Source organism: Eumetopias jubatus, unplaced genomic scaffold (genome assembly GCF_037043125.1).
Source record: "Eumetopias jubatus isolate StellerSeaLion01/CBP00866 unplaced genomic scaffold, mEumJub1_p1.0 scaffold_2, whole genome shotgun sequence".
Taxonomy (NCBI): domain Eukaryota; kingdom Metazoa; phylum Chordata; class Mammalia; order Carnivora; family Otariidae; genus Eumetopias; species Eumetopias jubatus.
Window position 1 is genome coordinate 162794757 of NW_028274808.1, and position 17568 is coordinate 162812324.

A 17568-nucleotide genomic window follows, 5' to 3' on the forward strand; every position below is an offset into this window, starting at 1 on the left:
CATTGTTCTCATTTTCAGTATCTAATGAGACTTCCTACTACATAGGCACTCAAGGTCTTATCCTCCCTTATTTCAAGGACCTTCATAATTTAATCCTACATCTCCACTCTTACTGTTCACTGCTTCCTAATGTACCTACTTATTCCGTCCCCAAATATAGTTTTCATTTTCTCATTAGGGCTGAGGAGCCTCCAGGCTGTTTTCCACAGTGCTGCACCAATTCACATTCCCACCTAACAGTGCACGAGGGTTCCCTTTTTCCACATCCTTGATAACACTTGTTATTTCTTGTCTTTTTGATAATAGTCATTCTGACAGGTATGATGTGATATCTCTTTGTAGTTTTGATTTGTACTCCCCTGATGGTTAGTGATGTTGAGAGCATCTTTTTCATGTGTCTTTGGAAAAATGCCTATTAGATCCCCTGCCAATTTTTAAATCGGATTATGTGGGGGTTTTTTGGTGTTGAGTTATACGAGTTCTTTATATATTTTGGATATTAACCCCTTATCCAGTATATCATTTACAAATATCTTCTCTCATTCAGTAGGTTGCTGTTTTATTTTGTTGATGGTTTCCTTTGTTGTGCAAAAGCTTTTTAGTTTGATGTAGTCCCAGTGATTTACTTTTACCTTTTTTTGGTCCATTCCTGAGATCATATGACCCAGTAATTCTACTTCTGAGTATTTACCTGAAGAAAACAAGGCCACTGATTTGAAGAGATATATGCACCCCTATGTTCATTGCAGCATTATTTACAATAGCCAAGATATGGAAGCAGCCCCAGTGTCCATCGATAGGTGACTGGATAAAGAAGATGTGGTACACATACACATACACACACACACACACACACGCACGCACACACACACACAATGGGATATTACTCAGCCATGAGAAAGAATGAAATCTTGCTGTTCACAACATGGGTGGACCTAGAGGGTATCATGCTAAGTGAAATAAGTCAGACAGAAAAGACAAATATCGTATGATTTCACTTACATGTAGAATCTAAAAAACAAAACAAATGAAAAAACAAGAACAGAAACAGACTCATAAATACAGAGAACAAACTAGTAGTTGCCGGAAGAGAGAGAGAGATGGGGGCATAGGCAAAATAGGGGAAGGGGATTAAAAAGTACAAACTTTCAGTTATAAAATAATTCACAGGGATGAAAAGTACAGCATAGGGAGTATAGTCAATAAAATTGTAATAACCCTGTACGGTGACGGATGGTAACTACACTTATTGTGGTGAATATTACATAATGTATGTGATTGTTGAATCACTATGTTGTATACCTGAAATGAATATAATATTTTACGTCAACTATAATTCAGTTTAAAAAATATTTTAAAAAATAGAAGGTTGACACCTGCAGGGGAGAGTGGTCTAGCCAAGACGAAAGCAAAGAAACTTCAGGAAGAGCAGGCCTGGTGTGTCTCAGAAGCAGGAAGAAGGTAGTGTGGCTGGGTGACACAAGCAAGGCCATGTTGGACAGGAATGAGAGGCAACAGGAGGCCAGATCATGGAGGGTTTTATAGGCTAGTGTGAGAAATTTAGCTATAACTGTTAATGAAATGGGGAGCCATTGTGGGATTTGGAGACAAGGAGCAACATGATCCAACTTGGGGTTTACCTTAATTACTCTGGCTGCTATGCTGAGAAGAGACTATAGGGAGTTTAGGGTAGAAGCAGGAAGTAGTCAGCAGGCTGTTGGTATCATCCAGATGAATCATGGTAGCTTAGACCATGGTAAGAACAGAGGGTGGGAAAAGCAGTAAGATTCTGTGTGTGTGTGTGTGTGTGTGTGTGTGAGAGAGAGAGAGAGAGAGAGAGAGAGAGAGAGAGTTTTAACATGGTAAAATATACATAATGTAAAGTTTACCATTTTAACTCTCTGTAAGTGTATAGTCCAGTGGCATTAAGTACATTTGAATTACCATACAACCATCCCCCCACTATCCATCTCCAGACCATTTTCATCATCCCAAACTGAAACTCTTGGATACATTTTTAAGGCAGAATCAGCACGCTTTCTGACAGATTGGACTGGGGTGTGAGAGAGAGAGAAGAGTCAAAGACAACTCCAAGATCATTGACCTGAGCCACTGGAAAAATGGAATTGCTATTGACAAAATGGAGAGGATGGGTAGAGCAAGTCTGGGTAGAAAGGAAGAGAAGGAGTTCAGATTTCTTCATGTGAATTGGAGGTGTCCTCTAGACACCCAAGTGGAGAATTTGAGACTGCATTTGGGTATGCAAGTCTGGAATGCGCTGGAACTGGTTAGAGGTATACGTTTGGATGTCATTGGCAGATAGATTGTTTTTAAGACACAGAAAGGAATGAGATAATCAAAGGAGTGAATGAGACAGAGAAGAGATCAAAAGCTCTGGAGCCAGCTATCATTAGCCCCAGCCTGAGAGGGTAGGGAGGAAGAGAAGTGGCAAAAGAGACCAAGAAGAAAGAAAACCAAGAGAAGAGTGTTGAATGCGGCTGACAGGTCAGGTAAGCTAAGGACATAGAATTAAGCATGGGATAGAGTGGTACATAGGTCATTGGTGACCCTAACAAGAGCAGTTTGGGGGAAGTGGTAGGAACAGAAGCTTGACTAGAATGGGTTAAGAGAAAAAGAGAGAAGAATTGGAAGCAGCAAGTAAAGATGATTCATTTCTAGGTTTTACTCTAAAAGGGGAGCAAAGCTGATCAAGGAAATAATATCAAGAGTAGTTTCTTTTATTTTTAATGAGGGAAGTAACAGCATATTTGTATGCTAATGGCAATGATCCAGTGGAGAGGGGAATGGTGATACAAGAGAGGGAAGGAGTATTTTTAAAATTTTGAATTTGAATACCTCTACATGAGGCCACAGCATTTTTGCCACATTCTAAACCATACTCTGACCCACTTCACTCATTTGTGTAACCTACATTTGACTTTGCATCTCTTGGCCTGGATAGATACAGATCTATATGGGACTCTAAAACAACATTGGAATCAATTGGCAAGAATGTAAATTAGACCCAGTCCTGCTAAAGCAGACAGAGCCCCTAAGTGCTAATGTACCCTCATTCTCAGGAGTGTTTTGGCCACTTGTTCATGCAGATACCAGAAAACTGACAAAAGCAGTTGAAATCCCCAAACCTAATAATACACAGTATAATGTAGATTTGGGGGGCTCAGTAATTTATTTTATTTTAGTGTCTAGAAATCTACTTAACTCTCACTTTCCTGGTCCTTTTGGACCTAGGGATGGTGACAGTTCTACTGTTGGACCCAGTTTCCCTTACCCCCTTATCCACACCTTTGTAATTAGTCCCTTTGTGTATGAACCCTTTTAAAATTATTCTAATTTAAATATGTCATGTTTCATACTGGAACCCTGACTGATACAGTTATTGGTATCAGAAGTGGCTCCAGGAAACAGAGTCAAAATTGGACCTGAGATTTATTTGGTCATATAATTAGAGTTCCAAGGAAGCCTTACTGCTGGGGGAAATAACTCAATTATCAATTACTCAAATTATCATTGGTGGCAGCCTGGAATGAAGGGCAAAATGCTAGCTGTAAGGAGCTCCTGTAAAGTCTCAGGATGAAAATCATAGCACAATCCCCCAGGAATTAGGAGTAATGCCTTGACACTGTGCTGATAATTATTTTTAATTTGAAAAGTGCCTGCTGGCTTGCTACTGGTGAAGACTGAATGGTCAACCATGGATCATGAAATATTTATGTGATTCAAACACCTGTCTTAAGCTGAGTGTTATCTGATTCAATGAACCATAAAATTAGGCATGAATAGCAGTAAGCCATCATAATATGGAAGCAGTATATTTGAAAGTAGGCCCCAGAAGATCCAGAAGGCTCAAGATAGCTTCATGAGCAGGTGACTTATATTCACATAATACCTGTTCTTTCTGCTTCTCCTTCAACTCACATGAGAGGCCTTCAGAAGGGACTCTGGTGACAGAAGGCATCTATGATCACCACCTTAGGACTCAGGACAGCTGTAGATGTGGGGATTGTAGCAGCTGTGTTTTATGTTACTCTTCTTTTCTCCTTTCTTTCCCTACCTACTTGAAGTGTCCTGATGGTTAATGCACTAAGTTTCAGGTGGAAGTATGACCACACTGACATCACCTGGTGGTAACATGATGGCTGATGAAAACTCCGTTGCATCCCCTGTTCTGGGGGCACAGAGTGGATGCTGAGGGGTAGACTGTAGCGGGTGTCTTCTGTTTGTACCCCTCTTCTATTTTCATGGGACTTTAGAGATGATGTCTAATTTAATCTTCTCAACAACCCTGTAGTAATAATAGGTCTTCTGGATTACCCTCGTCCGATATATCTGGCATTGTTCTGGGTGCTTTCCGGGAATCCATTCAATTAATCCTCCCAGTAGCCTTACATGCCAAGTATCCAATTATTCCCATTTTACAGACGAGGAAACTTAAGTATAGAACAGTCCAGTAACTTCCCTAAACCCACTAAGTTAGAGATTAACTTCTGCCTCGTAAGGCTTCTCAGAGGGGTTAGGTATGATTATCCTGTTTTTTGCAGATAGGAAAACGAAGACTTAGAGAAGTAGTGACTTCTGGGACTCATCCCAGATATAGTCACCTGCACAGTGAGGATTCAAACCCAGGTCTGTCTAACCTCAGAACTCATGTCTGACATGCTCTCTGCTTCCCTAATGCTTCATCGTCAAGTGTCATGATGAGAAAGAGTTGACTGGGAAACCCAGGTTCTATGAACATAAAGTATTAAGTAGTAAAATATTTAAAATATTAAAATATTTTAAAAAGAAATGTGATGGACCTAATTCAAAATCCCTGCTACCAGATTTCCTAGGAGAACGTTGCTTTTGGAATCATGTACGTTGTGTTTGTACATTTATTAGCTGACATTAGCCCTGATCAAGGTGAAGTAGAATAGAGTGGTCATTTGTCATTCACAGACTGAGGAAATGCATAAACCAGACCTGGGGAGAAGAGCCTGAGAAGGGAAACCACACTGGCCAGGGTGCCAGTAACTTCTTTGTGCTTTCAAGACAGTTTCACAAATTTGTCTGCCACAAATAAAGGAGGGCAGAATCAAGACCTAGCATACGCTTTATCATTCCTATCGCTCCTTGGGAATTTCCCTTGGGAATTTCCTCCTTTGGACTAGCACCACCGGCGTCATCTAGCCAATGTCATACACTTACGGCTCTCTCCAATGATCTGCTTTTCAGATAACAGCATCCAGTCGATTTTCTGTTGTTGTTGCTGCTGTTCCATGCAGAAGAGGTAAGTCTACTACTGAGGGCAACTTCTTGGAAAGTCATTCATTCAGTTACTTTATTGTCTATTGTGTCTCCGTGGCTCCTTGATTCTGCCCTTCCCTTTGCCGGGGAAACCCTTCTCCCATTTCCTCCCTGCTGCGTGTCCACTGATCTAAAGGTCTTCCTTCAGAAATTTCAGGTCTTCCACCATCTGTCCCGGATCCCTTTGGCATGAATTGCTCCTTCCATTACGTTCCCACAGCATGTGGCTTGGGTCTGTATTTAATATTTATTTTGTGTATGCTGTTTACTTTTCTGTGTTCTGCTCAATAATTTTTGCCCTTTAAGGGCAAGAATCCTGTCTTATTTATTAGAATATCTCCCCCCCCGCCAATGATCAGGGTCTCTTTGATGCCCAGCAAAAGATTGTGTAGAATGAATGCAAGGTACCACGATAATAGGAACAGTTAGCATTTAATGGCAGTGTCCTCTGTGTAAGACTGTGCTAAAAGATTTGCGTTTATTAGCTCAAGTAACTCCCAAAAACACCTATGGTTTTTATAATCTCCATCTTACAGATGAGGGAATTGAGGCTTAGAGAGGTTCTATTGCTTCCCCAAGGCCACACTGTGAAATGGTAGAGTTGGGATTCAAGCTCATGTTCTTAATCACTATACCATGTCTACTTATAACAACGGATACCGTCAAACGAGGTATGCATGTAAAATGATAAACACTGTGCCTGACGCAGAGTGAGTTTTTCATTATCATGATCATTATTTTATCACCTGAATACGTACCAGGTTTGGTTTGGGCATGGGACATATGTTTCTTCAGTTTTATTCCATAACAACTCCATTTGCTCTTAGCATCTCTAGCTCCTCCATAAGGAAAATGCAGTTCTGGGAGGTAGTAACTTGCCCGTGGAAAGTCTTCTAGGTAAGAAAGAAGTCAGAAAGAGACCTGGAGCTTCCTACTAGTTTCGCGAATATCTGGTGAATGCTTGGATAACCTGAATTCAGATCATAATTGGTAACATGGTTGTTTTTCAATCTCAGACAAGTCAGAGCACAAATAAGCCTGAGCAAAGATGAAGAATTTTCAGAAAAATACACCCAGCGTCGCAGGCTGTGGTTCAGGGAATTGCCAAGCAAGAAGCAAGTGAGTATCCTCTTGATGAGGGAGAAGTAACAGAGGAAGCTTGTGTTTTTAGGGTCTACGCTCCTCGAGGTACTGTTTGCTGCCATGCCCAGAATCTAGTGTCCTGCTCGGCACGTAACAAGTGCTTAATAAACGTTTAGTGAATGAATGCCTTAGAAGAGAGAGAGAGAGAGAGAGAGAGAGAGAGAGAGAGAGAAAGACCAGTTAAAATAGCCTACTCTGCTATGTTTTGGCACAACTTGAAACCAGACAGTGAATGGGGAAAAATGTATTCTGGCTACTGCCATTTTGAACCCAGGAGTAATTTTCAGTTCAGTGTTGGAGGAAACAGTGTTCTTAAGAAGTATGATAAACCCAAACACAGTTTATAGCGTGTGAAAGGGAAGGGCTGTTTATCTTTTTTCGAGAGAGAAAAACCCATAAAACAAAGTGAAACTATTGGGGTGGAAATCAGATTTCAAGACTTGTGGCTTAAAAAACCTCCAGGGGCACCTGGCTGGCTCAGTCCGTGGAGCATGCGACTCTTGATCTCAGGGTCATGAGTTCGAGCCCTGTGTTGAGCACAGAGCTATTGTAAAAAAGAAAAGAGAAACATCCAGTGCGATGCTGGCAAGAGAATTTGTGATCTTGACAACTTACAAAATGATGAATGGGTTGCTGAATTCAAAAGTTGTTTTATGGTCATTTCCTATGTTTATCCCACTCTGGTTTTTGCTTTGGTGCAGCCAGACGGGCGAACTGGGGCAGCGGGGAAATGTACTCTATCCCTATTCTTTTTTTAGTGCAGATTACTAAAACAATAGTACAACAAATCATTCCTTGGTTTTTACAGTCCAACAGAGACCACATGCAACCATCAAAACGCAAGCCACTGCCTCCCCTCCCACCCTCTGAGGTTACTGAAGAGAGGATCCAAGTAAAGGCGCTGTATGATTTTCTGCCCAGAGAGCCGTGTGATTTAGCATTAAAGAGATCAGAGGAGTACCTGATATTGGAGAAATATAACCCTCACTGGTGGAAGGCAAGAGACCGTTTGGGGTAAGACTGGTGCCACGGTCCTCATCAAATTCCTCTTTGTTTATCCTCTGAAGACTTCTGAAGCGTAAAATCTGTTTTGTGGCTCATTTCCTCTGGGTGTAGAATTCTTCCTTCTGCGTGGAGCAGAACCTGTCCTCACATGTCCTATCTGTATGAGAGAGCATTACAGCACCGCAACTTCAGGCAGTCACAGAACTGCATGTACCTGGCTTCACATCCCGATGCTGTCACTTACTATTGTGTGTCCTTTGGCAAGTCACTTACCCTGAGTTTCCCTCCCTCCCTTCCCTCCCTCCTTCCTTCCTTCCCTCCTTCCTTCCTTCCCTCCTTCCTTCCTCCCTCCCTCCCTCCCTCCCTCCCTCCCTTCCTTCCTTCCTTCCTTCCTTCCTTCCTTCCTTCCTTCCTTCCTTCCTTCCTTTTTTATTGAGGTATAATTGACATTTAACATTATATTGGTTTCAGGTGTGCAGCATAATAATTCAATATTTATATCTATTATGGAATGATTACTACAATATGTGTAGTTAACATCCATCACTATGCATAGTCATGAAAATGTTTTTTCTTATGATGACAGCTTTTACAATGTACTCCCTTAGCAATTTTCAAATATGCAATATAGGTTTATTGACTTAGAATCACCATGTGGTACATTACACCCCATGACTTCTTTATTTTATAAATGAAACTTTGTGCCTTTTGACCCCCTTCACCTATTTCACCGACCCTCCACTCCCTGCCTGGGGTAACCACCAATCTGTTCTCTGTATCTATGAGTTTGGTTGTTTTTTTAATTAAAAATTTTTTTAGATTCCATATATAAATGAGATAATACAGTATTTGCCTTTCTCTGTCTGACGTATTCCACTTAACATAATGCCCTTGAGATCCATCATGTTGTTGCAAATAGCAAGATTTTCTCCTGTTTTATGACTAATTTTCTGTTGCGTGTGTGTGTGTGTGTGTGTGTGTATACATATATATGTATATATACATATAGATATATAACCTCTTTCTTTTATCCATCCATCTATCAATGGACACTTAGGTTGTTTCCATATCTTCACTATTATAAATAATGCTGCAGTGAGCATGAGGGGTGCACACATCTTTTTGAGTTAGTGTTTTCATTTTCTTTAGATAAATAGCAGAAGTGGAATCACTGGATCATATGGTAGTTCTATTTTTAATGTGTTTTTGTTTCTTTATTTGTAAAATGGGAATAATAATTTCTATCATACAGGGTTTTTTCTCCTGATTTATACTTTCTTTGAGTATTTGACTCCGTTTTTCTCTTAAGCTCTAAGGTAGGAACAGAAATAGTATCTCTCTAATTTTCGTATTTCTGCAATGACTAGTTTTGGAAGTAAACATTGCAGTACTTGCCAAATTAAATTGGAAGGAAAAAAAGACCTTGGGATGCAAACAGCCTTCATCATGTTGGGAGCAATAGATTGTACCTGACTAGAGTCCGAGGTAGATGATTCTGAGGGGGATCTGGCCTGCCTGGAAGAGAATGCTGACATTTGATTTCTATTCTTTGTGATGATTTGGAGATGATAAGTATCTGTGTATTAGAAGTATCTAGTTATATACCTCTTTCTTTAATTATATTTTCCTGATGGTTTGGCTCTCTTGCCAGTTTTTAGTTTCGACTTTACATGTGATGGTGACTTTTCAGTGGGAAAAGAGGTATGAGTAGTTTCAGAACCATGTAATTAGCCCTCCTGCAGGTTGGCATTGGCATGACTCAGACTTTAAAAAAAGACGAATTACCTTTTAATTTCAAAGTTAATAAGTGAATATCGCTTTTTATAATATGCAACCATGATAAATAATGCCTCCAAACCCCAGCACCATTATTCACTTAGTGAGTACCCTTCTGGAAAATTTTCCATGCACTTTCATGCACATATTGAAATACACCTTCTTATTTGCAGATTTAGTTTACCTAATTCTTACCATGCTTTGTGTGTTGTTCTGCAACTTGCTTGGATTTTTCAATAATGTCATGGAGATCTTTTTGCAATTTTATATTTTCAAATTTTGTTGGTGAAAGTATAGAAAAAGAGAAGCCCTTACCCTGCTGATGGGTGTGTAAATTGGTATGTTTTGGTGACCCAGCAACTTCCCTGTTTGGTATCTGTCTTAGAGAATTACTTTTCCCGGTGCACAAGAAGGCATGTTCATGTGTTTCTTTGCAGCATTTGCTATAATAGGGACATGGCTAAACCAGAACGTCTATTCTACCTGTTTTACGGCAATTCAAAAGAATTAAGTTGATATCTTTGTTGTTGCTGTGTTTTTAATCTAGTCACTATGACATCCCAATGATCTTGTAAGTGCCACTTTCCCTCTTTGAAAAATTTTGGTGTCACGAAACATCTTAAATTACTTCCATTGTAAGTCAGAACCTTAGTATTTGTCAAACAGAGATTTTGGTTGAATATGGAAATGAAAAATCCTTTTTCTTCTTTTAGCAATTTAATCAGTAAAACGAGTTGGATTTCCTCCTATGTCCTTGAGGTTTTAAAAGGATTGTTGTCACGATAATGCCACAGATATGCCAAGCATTTTGATTTTGGCTTTGTCTTTTGTTGTAGGAATGAAGGCTTAATCCCAAGCAACTATGTGACCGAGAACAAACTAACCAATTTAGAAATATATGAGTAAGTCTCCTCCAAAATATGCTCTATGGTTGCTCTGTGAAAAATCAGGTACATTTGGGTGGCTTACGAGTATAGAAGCTGGTTTTGGTCTACAAAAGGAAAAGAAAGTAACACATCTGTATGCTTTAGTTTGAGAGATCTTTGATCCTTATAATGGTTGATTCAGAAACTTCTTTTTTTAAACTTCTTTTTGTTTTGTTTTTTATGACCACTTTTTTGGGTTTGTTTTAACAGTGACTGCATGGAAACCAAACACTCATCTTGGTCTTATTTTACTCTATGTCCTAAACGGAAAAATAACTATTTCAAAAATGACCTTAGTTTTTTAATGAGTGGTAAATTGAGCCTAACATAGAGACACACAACTATATTTTGAAACGTTTTAGAAATAGCTAAAGAGGAGAAGCAGGCTAATGCTATAGTTTGGGGGGAACTTTTGGCGTGTTCACTAAGGTTCTGCTTAGAAACTTATTTTTGTTACAATGATAGATTTGGAAGATGGAGGTCTTAGCAATCACTTTTCTAGCCCCCCATTCTGCAGATCCGAAACTAAGGTTGTGGGAGTAATTTACAAGCAGAGAGTGGCAGAACTGAGAGTAGTCCTAGCCTTTTATAAATTCAGGTTTGCATAAGTTTTAGCATTTGAGTGCTCTCCCCCAGTTTAGATACTCGCTTTTGCGATTAGCCTATGCTTCCAGCCTTATGGCAGTAGGTGATGTGGGTTGAGGCATGAAGACAGGTGCTTCTCAGAGAACCAGGCAGCAAATATAAATTGAATGAGAACCAACCCCTCCTTCCCAGGCCCTAGGTGTCTGCCTTGCTACTAATTTAAGCCCACGTGGAGGCCAGACTCAGCATCTCTCTCCCTAAAGCAAATCCAATTCTAAAAGTATTGGTGGGGGTCGCTTGGGTGGCTCACTTGGTTGAGTATCTGACTCTTGGTTTGGCTCAGGTCATGATCTAATGGGTTGTGGGATGGAGCCCCACGTGGGAGTCTGTCTGGGGATTCTCTTCCTCTGCCCCTCCCCCCACTCGCATGGGCACACGCATGCACGCGCTCTTTCTCTCTCTAAAATAAATAAATCTTTAAAAGCATTGGTGAACAATGTGGACTTTATTGGAGGGGACAAAGGGATGACTACAGGACCCGTGACACATCCACATGACTTTACCAGGCTTCTCTCTTAGCTACTTCTCTTCTCTCTCCCCCCTCCCCGCTTAGTACCATCGCAGATCTCTTCTGTCTTCTCCCTCCTTCCCTCAGCTTGTCATGCCCCCTCTCTTGACCAGAGTCATTTAGCTTGTGCCCCCACAAGTCTAGCCTCCACCCGGTGGGACAAAGGCTAAGAAAACAGTTTCACAAATCTCTACGGTCACCTTGGGGGGCTCGCCACTGCCCCCAACTGGAGCTGCCCAACACAATAGGTCTCTTTTGAAGGTCAGGTCAGGGGAAGTTCTGTGTGAGGATCTCCTGTTAAGAAAAAGAAGACTTTTTTCCCATATCGTAAACCCAGTTCAGACTTTCCAGGAGATTAAAGGTGATATGTGTGAAACTACCTAACACAGTGCCCGGTAGTGAGTAAATGGATGCTCACTAAGCAACAGTGTGACTTTCCTTCCTTTCATTATTAATTAATTTGCTGGCTGCTTCCTTAGTTTAGCTGAGGGTTGGAGTCTGCCCTTAACAGCTTGTTCATACTGTAGATATTGGGTAATTTGAATTAAACTACCCTGAACTTAAAATAATCATCTCATTTTCTTGGCTTTGATTTATGTGTCTTTGAAAGTTATCTTCTTTAATTTTCTAATTGTGAGAAAATTAATTTTTATTTCTGTTTCTTTTTAAAGGGGTTTGTTAAAATATAGATACAATAATTATCAATATAAATCACTAAAATATATCCACCACTTACTATATGCCAAGCATCGTTTTAATGACTGTGTAGAAATTATGGCCCTAGGTTGAAATACTATAGTATAGGTTTAGAAATTGGAGAAATCTGGGTTCAAGTCCTGACATCACCACTGACTAGTGCTTGAGCTCTGGGCAGAATTACTGAATATCTATAAACCTCTAAATGATATGAAAACTTGGAACTGTGATACCTGTCTCATGTAGGACATAGTAAATATTTGATACATTCTAGAACCGTGAAGCTAACAGGAAGGGCATTCCCAGTTTGCCTGCTGTTACAGAGGTACCACATTTCATAGTTACCTCCGCCCCTGAATCACTCATCTGTTCAATCTTTATTTATCGTCCACCTATGATGTGCCGGGTGTTAGCTGTTCTGGGCACTGGAGATACAACAGATAACACGTGGATGCACTCCCTTCTTTTGTGGAACTTACAGCTTCATGGGAAAAGAGACATTAAACATAAACCTCAAATTCACAAATAAATATAAAATTTTAAATTGTGGGAGCGCCTGGGTGGCTCAGTGGGTTAAGCGTCTGCCTTCGGCTCAGGTCATGAACCCAGGGTCCTGGGATGGAGTCCTGCATGGGGGGGGGTCCCTGCTCAGCGGGGAGTCTGCTTCTCCCTCTCCCTCTGTTGCTGCCCCCCCCCGGCCTTGTGCTCTCTCTCTCTCTCTCTGTCAAATAAATAAGTAAAATCTTAAAAAAATTTTTTTTTAATTGTGGTGTCATGAAGGAACAGTATGGGACACTGGGAGAAATCAATGGGCAAGGCTAAAAGATGAGAATATTGGGGTAGGGAAGACCTCTGAGGAAGTGACCTGAGGTCTAAAGGAAGAGGGGTGGATGGGGAAGGAATGCTATGTTAGTGTAGGCTTCTGACATCTCAGGGGAACCTTTATACTTTGAAATATTTATGGCTACTTTGGTTTTAAATTATTATCCAAATTATCATCATTACAATGTGAAAGCCTGGTTTTCAGTAAGCCTTCAAATCTTGATATACTGTTTATAAATCTAAAAAAATCAGAACAGTCACCTTAATTCAAACTCAACAGTGTCCTTAAACAATCAGTCCTATTTATAAGCTCAGTTAATGAAATTTCCTGAAGCATTTCACTTGCACTAATAAACTGAATGAATTCATTTTTCTGTTTAAATATTTTACATGCCTGACAGGGCAAATTTACAATTTCAATAGCCCTTTGTAAGTTCATATATGATCCCAGAAATCTAATAAATTAAACTTAAATGTGGTAAGCCAAATTCTCATAACCATACAAACATTTAAACAATCAAATTCCCTTAAACTTCAAATTGTAAGTTTAAAATTAATTTTGCATTTAAAATCAGAGGCTACAACTTAGTATGTCCGATTCTCTTAAAATACTACTTTATTTTATTTTTTAAAGATTTTATTTATTTATTTGAGAGAGAGAGAGAATGAGCACAAGTAGGGGGAGGGGCAGAGGGAGAGGAAGAAGCAGACTCCCCACTGAGCAGGGAGCCCGATGTGGATTTCCATCCCAGGACCCTGAGATCATGACCTAAGCTGAAGGCAGTTGCTTAACTGACCGAGCCATCCAGGTGCCCCAATAATAGATACCTTAAATATCAAACATATTGCTTATGCTGAATTTTACAGAAGTATGAGTTTCATTTATTGCATTTTCTCTCTATTGAAAGTTTCATTTTCTCAGGGTTAAAAAATGACTGAGAGAAGCAGATTTACCATCTTAGATCTAACAGGGTTTCTAGGTTGAAAACTCAAGACCACAATACTGTTACTTGTTGATTCTAAGACTGGGACAGGGTTACCCGAGGCTTACACATACACAAGACCCTTGTACTTGGCACCAGTTGGACGTGCTGGATGGTTTTCATATGCCAGTAGAAGCCCCACCCTAAGCCTTCTGTCCACATCATTCGGTATGAGTTTTATAATCAGTGTTGTCTAGGCATAAGAGTTGCAGCCTTACCTATTTAAAAACAAAACAAAACAAAACACAGAAGTCTTCTTCACTATCTGATTTAACCAGATGAAATTCTGAAACAGCATACCCCCCCACCTCTCCTATATCATATCCATCTATTCTTTTTTCTGCCTGTTGAAATTCTGCATTATTTTAAAGGATATGAAATTCATCATATACTTGTCTCTGGTTCTTCTCTTACTACTTTGAAGTCATTTTAATGACATCCACACATGGATGGATTTTTAACTTATATTGAAGCAAAATTAATATATTTCCTTATATTACTTATCACCATAATAAAGAAGTACAAAACAACAAAATTAACACTTAATGTGATTGCAGGTGAGAAGCATTTAGAAGAAAACAATTTATGTGAACTTTTTAAAAAAAGATTTTATTTGAGAGAGAGAGCGTGCGCGCACATGGGCACATGCGCTCTTGGGTGAGTGGGGGGAGGGATCGAGGGAGAGGGAGAAGCAGACTCCCCCCAAGCAGAGAGCCCACTGCGGGACCCCATCCCAGGACCCTGGGATCATGTCCTGAGCCAAAGGCAGATGCTTACCCTCTCTCATTTATTTTGAAAGAATTTCTTCTTTCTACAGCAAGAGGTCTTAGACTCATTCTGAAAGTCCCTCCCCCAGTATGAATATTCATTAAAAAGTACTGAATGATATTCACAGTCCAGCATCACAATTAACTCCTGTTCCCACTAGTGATAAGTAGTCCAGGGGTTTCTTCTAGAATCACCTGTAATCATCCTCTCTTCTCTATGCTTTATCTTTTTAAAAGTTCATTTTCAACTTGAGGCCATTAGTATTTTTAATATGTGACCATTCTAATTTAGTGGCAGCGTTTTACTACTGCAGGTCAGTCCACAAGATATGATAGATTCTGTCCTCAAAGTCAGATAGAGGGTTTTCACGTAGCCACCATTTGGCCTACCCACTGTGACTCAATGTATGGTTATGTATGCATTCTTCCTTCCACTGTCCACAAAAATAGTATTTCTGGTAATATTCCCTTAACTCCTTTTTAAAATCTTATTTTGAAATGAAAACTTTTCCATTTGTTTTCTCTCTCCTTTGTTCTACCATTTCCTCTCTCTTTCCTGTACAACATTTGCTTACTGACTAGCTCTTATTCTGCCAAACTATGGGTTTCAATTATACTCATTTAATTGCGTTTACTGTGAGAGGATCCGATATTCTAAAGTCATTTCATGATATGTTTCATACGGAGGAAACAGCAAGATAGGAGGCAGAAAGGGGCTTGGTGAATTTGAGGAAGGAAAGAAGCCCAATATGGCCGAAGCTTAGCATGAGGGGAGAACAAGCAGAAAGATAAGAGGGTGTTTGGAGCAAGGCAGGTACTAGTTGCTCCATTTACATTATTAAACCACTAACTTTACTACAAGTTAACATACTTGGGGGACTCAAATGGGTGAGAGTACATTTTAATTTTGGAACGGTAACATGGCCACATATGAAAGCATGCAAATAGGAAGTTCCTAAAAGCAAAGAAAGAAATGGGTATTTTTTAGTTTGTCTACCAAAGCTCAGTAAATGTTTATTGACTTCTTAACCACATACGTAAACCACATACGTTTCATGAAATTTTCAGGAGATTAAATCGCTCAAAATCGTAAACTAAGTATATGTCAGAAAGTTGAATTGAGATATGATAGAATAAGCTAGGTATTGGCTTACAATTAATAAAACTATTATACTAAATGACACATAATAGTATATTGTTGTTTATCGGAAATAAAAAACGCTCAGCTTTCTAAAATCAGTTCTGGAGTAAAGTTCTTAAAAATGAAGGAAATGAAGCAGGGTTTTTTTTTTCTGGAAAAAATAGAATACAAAATTTTAAAATTATTTTTATTGCTTTTACAGGTGGTACCATAGAAACATTACCAGAAATCAGGCAGAACGTATTTTGAGACAAGAGGTAATTCAGTTTATTCATGAATAACTTGTGAATATTTTCAAAATTTCTAACATGTACATTGTAAAGATTTGACCAAACTAAAAAGTTTTATTACTTCTTGTTCTTTTGGGTTATAAAATATTATTACAACTTTATCTCTACTGTGCAATTTCCGATAAGTTGTAAACCAGATGTATTTGTATCAGCTCATGTTTTTCATTGACTTTCATTGTAACTTGAGAAGTGTATTTTTCCTGAAATGATTTCAACTCCAACATACTGAAACTCCTCATTCACTCTAAAGTGCATCCCGCAGTAGAGTCTATATTGGAATTGCCCATACACCTTTGCATCACAGACAATAAAATATATCCTCTGTCTTCATGAGCTTAGCTAAGGCTTCTTAAAAACACAAATAGAGAAAAATACTGAGTGCTGCACTTTCTTTGTTCTTTGGGAACAAAAGGAAGAGTGAGGTAGCCAAAATACCAAACTCAGATCAAAACTGCTCTTTTAGGTCAAAGCAAAACAAAGGTGCATATAGTTTCCAACGGACGGTAAATACGAACTGTGGGTAAATGTAGAGTCAAACCTAGAAACTAGGTAAGAGGTATGTGTGTCACTTTGCCCTGCTGTCAGATGTTGAGGAAATCTAGAAATATGAGTGAGAAAGAATCAGTTCTGGAACTACAAAGTCAATGCCAGTAAGGGCTCAAGACAGAGGGGAGGTCCGGTGAATAGCAGGGGGTTAGACAGAGTTTGAGTGACCCAGACCCAGTCTCAGCTGGTGGTGGGGAAGGAGCCTTCACTGGCTAGGAGGAAATGGGACGCAGCAGCAAATGTGGGACCCGCCTGGCATGGTGACAGCAGGTGGCCTCCTGTAAAGTGATATTAGTAGGTCTAGAATGGACACAGATGTTATGACAAGTAGGCAGAACTGGAGAAGGAAAATTCTCAAGTCGGTCCACGGTAGGCAAGTTAGTACAGGTGATCAGGCCAAAATCACAGGGGCTGTGCAGGATCAGCAGGAGAGACTCTTGCGCCTGCCAGGGAGCCAGAACAGAGTGGGGGGCTGACCTCCTTACAAAGACTAGATCAGGGAGTTATGTAACAAACTTCCACACACCCATAACCCAGACAGCACAAATAGCAACATTTGGCCATAACATTCTTAGACAAAATAAAACCTGGCGGATGCAATTGACACCCATCCCTTCCCTCATCTGTTTTGTCCCTGCCCACTCTGCAGAGACAATCACCATAGAAGGGTGTGCCCCCACCGCATCCATGTGCTTATATTTTTATCATATATAGGTGCATGAACAGCCTATAGTGTTATGTGTTTTAACATTTGACATAAGGGAGATCATACGTATGTTGATTCTTAATGAAACATTGTATTTCAGTTTCATTCCCATGGATACATAAAGAGCAAACACATTCCTTTAACTGCTGTATTTCATTAGATGAGTATAACAAACGTATTACTAATCATTCACCTTGTTTCTAACTTCTTAGTATTATAAACAATGCTGCCAAGAACTTCTATGCACATATCACCTTGTACACAAGGGCAAGGGTTTCTTTTGGTTATACCCAGAAATGATCTGGTC

At 39.7% G+C, this 17568-nt stretch overlaps 1 protein-coding gene across 2 annotated transcripts in view; it reads left to right on the top strand.

Moving 5' to 3' along the window:
* Nucleotides 1-17568, top strand: part of TXK (TXK tyrosine kinase) — a 59439-nt gene that overhangs the window by 10729 nt on the left and 31142 nt on the right. For both annotated transcript variants that reach the window (XM_028100528.2, XM_028100526.2), the window contains exons 2-6: nucleotides 5236-5290; nucleotides 6324-6426; nucleotides 7259-7464; nucleotides 10068-10133; nucleotides 15922-15976. In XM_028100528.2, the coding sequence (XP_027956329.1) occupies nucleotides 5236-5290; nucleotides 6324-6426; nucleotides 7259-7464; nucleotides 10068-10133; nucleotides 15922-15976 (485 nt within the window). The remainder of the gene's footprint in view (nucleotides 1-5235; nucleotides 5291-6323; nucleotides 6427-7258; nucleotides 7465-10067; nucleotides 10134-15921; nucleotides 15977-17568) is intronic.